Here is a 6235-nt window from a genome sequence, read left to right on the forward strand (position 1 = left end):
CTAATTTTATCGAGAGTTCTTTAAAATTAATTTTTTATTTATTTTAAATATTTTAATATTATTCCATGTTAAAGCATTTATGTTCAATAATATTTTTTAACAAAGATTTAACCTCCAAATTGGATAAAATCTTCTTAAATTGTGAAAACATCATCTAATCGACTGCTATTTTTTTTTTAATTTTTAATTTTAAAATTAACAACTAGATAATGTTCATTAATATTAGCAATCATAACGCTCAAAATCAGGCAAGTCTCTTCATCCTCACTTTCTTTCTCTTCTTCACACCCCCTCTCTCCACCTTCTCTCCCACAGACAACTACCTCATTTCTTGTGGCTCCACCATTGACAACCGTCGTTTTATCTCTGATTCCCATCCAAATTCGCCACTTCTCTCCTCAACGGAAACGATTCCGCTCACCAACCAGAACCCGTCTCCCAATTATCCCCAAATCTACAACACTGCAAGAATTTTCAAAACACCTTCAAAATATGCTTTTGAGGTCAAGGAACCGGGGACTCGTATGGTAAGCCTTCATCTTTACCCCTCTTTCTCTTCCATTCCGGACTTAGATGATGCTCAATTTCACGTTTTGGTTAATGGACATGTTGATCTAGGCAATTTTAGTGTAGGCAAAGTTAGGGACTTTGCAGCTAAGGAGTATTTTATACGGATTGATTCTGTCAAGGTTGTGATCAATTTTGTTCCTACAAAGAAGGGTAATTTTGGGTTTTTCAATGCAATTGAAGTGATATCTGCACCTAAAAGATTTGATTGCTCGTGGGATTTCCTGTTAATGGTGATGATTTGTGAGTGTTTGTTTTCTGTTAAAACTTTCTTTTTTTTAATTATTTTTTTTTAAAAAAATATTAAACTAATATTTTTTTTAATATTTTTGATATTGGTATTAAAAATTTAAAAATAACTTTTTAAATATTATATTATTTAAGGGGTTTCTTGTAGTTTTTGATATTATATTAGCTTTTATTTTAAATAAAAATTTCACTTATAAATATATTAAAATAATATTTTTAATTTTTAAAATTTATTTTTAATTTCAACAGAAATTATTTCTTAACACAATAATTTACAAAATATTTTTTTTCCACTGCTTGGAAAAAAACTCGCCAGCAGTGGCCAAAACGATTTTTCATCTCTTTAAACCAGCAGAATAGCAACGACATGACATTTTTGGCATCCAAAACTACTTAAGATAAACGAGCCCTCTGTTAATACATACTTGTTTTTTTTCTCTTTTTCCTAGAGCCATTCTTGGTTGGATCTCGAATCTATTCAAAAGTTGATCCATGGAGTACAACATGGAAGGATCCGACCCGAACCTGATCAACCATAGTAATTAGGTATGATATGTTTGTATGAACAAGTCATTAACACTCACAGGTTATTTCAGAAATTTGGCGAAGAGTAGCAGACCCCAATACAAATTTCTGGTAAATAACAGCACTAGAAACGAAGAAACAATCAAGAACATTTATGACTGGTGAGGAGAGGATTTTTCAGCAGAGAAAGGCGTGACAGACCAGTGACCAACACTAACCAGAGGCAAAGCTCACCATTCTGATTCTAAAGGCATCAGCATACACAAGAGAATTGGGATAGCTGTCAACCTAACTACTGGATGCTGACGAGAGTGCATGCGTACTCTTTTTAGCTATCCTCTGGGCAGCTAGAAGAGACATTTGTGTGAACCTCACGAAAGTAAACCCTTATTTTATTGACGGTTTCAACCAATAAGTCAAATGTAATATTCAATTCAATTACATGTTACTACATAGCAGAGAAATAGCTGCTTTTATGGGGGGAGGGGGTAAACGAAAAGTGCATCAAGAGATATCCAGAGAAAACTCTTGTGGTATTGATCTATAATTCAAAAATTGTAATAAAAATCCCTGAGCCTACAAAAAGTTTCCAAGTCTATTGCTCGAACTGAGGTTGCAGAAGCAAATCTATCGAAGTTGAGATAGGTTCTTATTTTGATTGAACTGATCCAAGTTGAGACAGGTTCTTATTTTGATTGAACTGATCCAAGGCATGTAACAATTATAATAAACCACATCAATTTCTAAATGTCCGCTTTCTGGTAACTCTGACCCGGGGTGGTCTCCAGTATGTCATAGTGACCATATCCATGAAACAGCACATTAATGGGATTGACTTCATCTTTCTGGTACTCTTCACCGTAATTTACTATGTTTACCAAATTACCCGTTGTCCTATCTCTCATGAACACTGATATCATTGTCCTGAGAAATTGAGTTTAGAGAAGAGGTGTGTCAAACTTAGAGATCAAGCAAAACATAAAGAAATTGGAATTCAAAAACAGCATGCAAGTCCAACAATGGCGATGATAGCATTTTGCACTCTAGTTAGGAGTACAACAATTCTGTTTTGCTATGACATCACCCATTAGCACACCATTCAATTTTGAATGGGGCCTTTTCAACAAAGTGGACTAAAAACAAGGCTGTGGTATTGGTCTACAGTTCCCCTGCCCCACCCACCATTAATGTGGCATAAAAGAAAGAAGTTCAAATTCAACCTTGAGTGTCAAGCCTTATTTCTCCACATAATCTATCAACAGGTACACATCACACAAGCACGCACACCTACCCATAAACATGAATGCAGATGCAGATTCCAGAAAAATCACAACTTTGAAGAAAAGCAGGATTTTGCTGTTTCCTGAGGCCATCTTCTAATATGGAGACTCTTTCAGAAGAACTGGGAAAAAAACTATTTTACATATTTATACTAAAGTGGATTGATTCTTTTGGTTTTTGTTCACAGGTGATGAAAAAGTGAAGAGCCATGTCTACATGGCATCATGGATCAGCAAGGGCGTGACATGTATAAACTATTCAGTAATGGAAGCAATAAAAGAAATAAAGAACTCAAACTCACTTTAAAACATGAGAAGCCATTAACAACTCAGGTTCCCCACCCCATACATAAGGTTGTTGAATTCTCTTGACATATGCATCAAAATCTCCTTCAATGAACCTAAGTTGATCATGACAAAACCAAACCATAAGTACCATTATAGCTAACTTATAAACCACAAAGTGCTTACAAATGTAACGGCCACAGACTTACCATTCAGTTTCTTCCCGCCTCTTTAGAAGCTCATCAACAACCTGTTAAGACAAAATTTGGTTATGCATATTGTTAGACACTGAGGAAAATTATTGCAACCTCAGAAACATATCTAGAAAGTCCATACATACAGAAATCAACTTCAGTTCAATTTAATTATATTGAATCGAGCCAATTCCCTTGTTAGAAATTTTGAGTTAGGATTGAATTCCTTGTGTGAGCCAAAATATGGATCGGTATTGAAATTAGACTGTTCTAAGTAGTTGCAAAATTCATAGGATGACATACGACTTGCTTCAAAAGCACCCTCATTCTACCCCAATATAATCCAAACTCTAATCATCCAATGAGGGGCTATAGGCAAAACAAATTCAACAGAATTATCAGTTCAATCTGTTGGTTTAAAATTTATAGTCAAAACAAACAAGAAAATTCTACCATAAAAACAATTCGATGAATTCCACCGTAAAACATATTCTTAAGAACTCAATAACTGTAAACACCAACACTTACTTGAGCTCTTAATTCATCAGCAAGTTCTCTTTGGCGATTTTCATCAGGGGCCTCCTCTCCATTTCTCAAACAAGCCATGTGAGCTATTGCTCTAAATAGACATCGCCCATCCGCCAGCACCCCTGCAGCATCCTCATTTTAGATTCTACCCATCCAAACGCAAACACATGCATGCGTGCACATACTCCAGTAACAAACGACAACATCATCAATGAATTGAAAGCGCATAATCAAGCATGATTGTGCACAAACGTACATGTATTTGCCCTAGATAGAAATATCAGAAAAGGCCATTGCACAAAATAAAGAAGATTGTGTGATCACTTTAGCAAAACTGAAAAAAAGGTTAACATCTATACTTGGCTTCATTGTAATTTGCACCGAATAGAAAGATTATAAAACAAAAAAAAAAATCAAAATTAAAAAAATTGACTGAAAAGCAGCATCCATAATACAACAAAGCTGGCAAATTTTAAAGAAAAAATGAAAAGGAAATGATTAGTGTATTCCCAACCAATAGATAGAGCACCTTTTTTTTTTTTTGTAATGATATTACAAATCAAACTGTCTTTTTGAAAAAATATTTAGCAAATCCATAGTTCATATAAAAAAAATCAATGCAATGAAATAACCCCAATTAACCAATTAACCAATCAAATTACATAATCACTCATTAAAAAAACACTAACAAATAAACCAAAAGAGAGAATCTTTTTAATGAGGATAAAGCAAAAACAGAGTGTGCTGTTACTTTTATGGATTAATAATTGTAAGCAACCTGTAACTTTATAATCAGAACCAACAGTAGCGTCACTGCTATCCTGTTTCGCGTCATCAGAACTCGCATTCAAATCGCCACCGTCAATTCTCTCTTTCTCCTGATGATCAACATCATCGATGTTATTCACATCACTCAAGAACTCGATCGCCGGAGCAAGGCAAGCACAAACGCCGAACAACAACCACGCCGAGTCAGGCCGGTGGAGCCACCTCGCCGGTCTCCCATCCCACGCCGCGTTCCACGACCCCTCCCCTCTCACACTCCTCCTCTCTGTCCTCCTCCGCCAATCAGCCGGCTGAATCACGTGCCATATCGCCGCCGCTCCTCCGCAGCCTGAATCAGCGCTGCACAAGTTAGAGTGGTGGCGGCGAGCCGCGGTGGAGGAGCCGGATAGGTGCAAAGAGAGGCGGTTGTTACTGTTGTGGTGGTGGTGGTGGTTGAGGTGGAAATGAGTGAAGAGAGAGTTGAGGATCCAGTTAGGCTTGGGGCGTGCGCAAAGTACACCAAGCATATCACAGTTTTGGTGGCTATGTTTTCTTGCTAATTTGCGCTTGAATTTTCTTAACCTACGCACCCATCACCACTGTTTGTGCTGGGCACTGGGCAGCACCTTATTCTGCGCTGCAGAGATAAAGGGAGAGAGGGAGCTCTAAAATATCTGCAGGAGGATGGGTTAGCAATCCTTCTGACGGCGAAGCCTTTTAGAGAGAGAGGAAGGGCGGTGCGGGGTCCACGATATTTTACGCTTTTAATTAAGTAATAATAATTAAGTACATTAAACTCTTAATTAACCCTTTTAATTTAAATGACATAATTGGTCATTCTTTGGTAATCTATATAATCAATCCTTATAAATTCAGAAATATTCAATATTGGCCTCTATAATTCGAAATTTGAAGAGCAAGGCTATTTCTCTTGGGTATCTAATCAGGTGACCTGAGAGGAGAGAAAAAAAACCTTTCAAGAACCATGAGCTAAACCCTTGAGCTACGAAGGGCGATTACTAATTGAGGGTAAAGTGGGCATTTGATGTGAGCACGTGAGTGTTGTTGGGTCACGCGGAAGTTGGAACCAGGAAAGTTGGAGATGATGACGATGTTTTTTTTTTTAAAAAAAAAAAATTATATATATATATATATATATATTAATGTGAGTGTTTTGTGTGTGATTTATGCAAGCGTGGGAACTTTGGTAATGACCGTGTAAGAGCGTGGCTTGGTAGGTTTGCCTAATATGGTTTTGTTTGATTTTGGATGTAGAAACTTCTGGGGGAGGTCAAATCCCTCTTGTTTACCAAACACTACAAACCCTATCCTAGAATTTCATTGTATTACAATGAGTTTGGGTTTTGTAGAGTTAAATATGACAATGGTTAGGTATAATTTTATCTTCGTTTTTATAATAACTCATTTGCATCACAAACTCTGCACAAAATCATCGTAAAAAACAAATTAGATTGCCCAAATAAATTAAATAGAGTGTATTGGTGTGTTGTGTGGGATAACTTGTTTGATGAAGTTATTTGCAATCATTTTCAAAGATATTCTGGGTAATAATAAAAATACATTGTTCTCGATAACTCACCAAAAAATAAAAACTTAGATTATTAGATTATTATGTGAATTTGATGTGTTGATGTCAACAATAACTTATATTAGAGGTCAATTATTTATTAGATCGTATAATTTTATTTAATTAATTTATAATCATCTTTGAGTTGATATAAACTTTGATCAATAATGTCATTAAAATTCAACCGAATCAACTATGTTTGGCTAGCCTACTAGATTATACCGAGATTAATAATGGTTCTCAACCAACAATAA

The 6235-nt window shown here is 35.9% G+C and overlaps 1 protein-coding gene and 1 long non-coding RNA gene across 3 annotated transcripts; one reads left to right on the forward strand and one right to left on the reverse strand.

Moving 5' to 3' along the window:
* The first annotated feature begins 211 nt into the window (after positions 1 to 211).
* LOC112329005 (uncharacterized) lies at positions 212 to 1937 on the forward strand. 2 transcript variants are annotated; one of them, XR_002984451.2, is made up of 2 exons: positions 212 to 527; positions 1266 to 1937. It is a non-coding gene; the product is annotated as an uncharacterized LOC112329005 (long non-coding RNA). The 2 variants fall into 2 exon arrangements; XR_002984452.2 differs by having other exon boundaries at positions 1413 to 1937.
* On the reverse strand, positions 1718 to 5088 carry LOC7468472 (OVARIAN TUMOR DOMAIN-containing deubiquitinating enzyme 4). The gene is made up of 5 exons (XM_002316387.4): positions 4407 to 5088; positions 3629 to 3750; positions 3116 to 3156; positions 2924 to 3022; positions 1718 to 2265 (listed from the first exon to the last, which is right to left on the reverse strand). The coding sequence occupies exons 1-5, from the start codon at positions 4918 to 4920 to the stop codon at positions 2085 to 2087; spliced, it is 957 nt and encodes a 318-aa protein (XP_002316423.2). The 5' UTR covers positions 4921 to 5088; the 3' UTR covers positions 1718 to 2084.
* Between the last annotated feature and the right edge of the window lie 1147 nt (positions 5089 to 6235).

This window comes from Populus trichocarpa, chromosome 10 (assembly GCF_000002775.5).
Source record: "Populus trichocarpa isolate Nisqually-1 chromosome 10, P.trichocarpa_v4.1, whole genome shotgun sequence".
In the NCBI taxonomy this organism is placed as follows: domain Eukaryota; kingdom Viridiplantae; phylum Streptophyta; class Magnoliopsida; order Malpighiales; family Salicaceae; genus Populus; species Populus trichocarpa.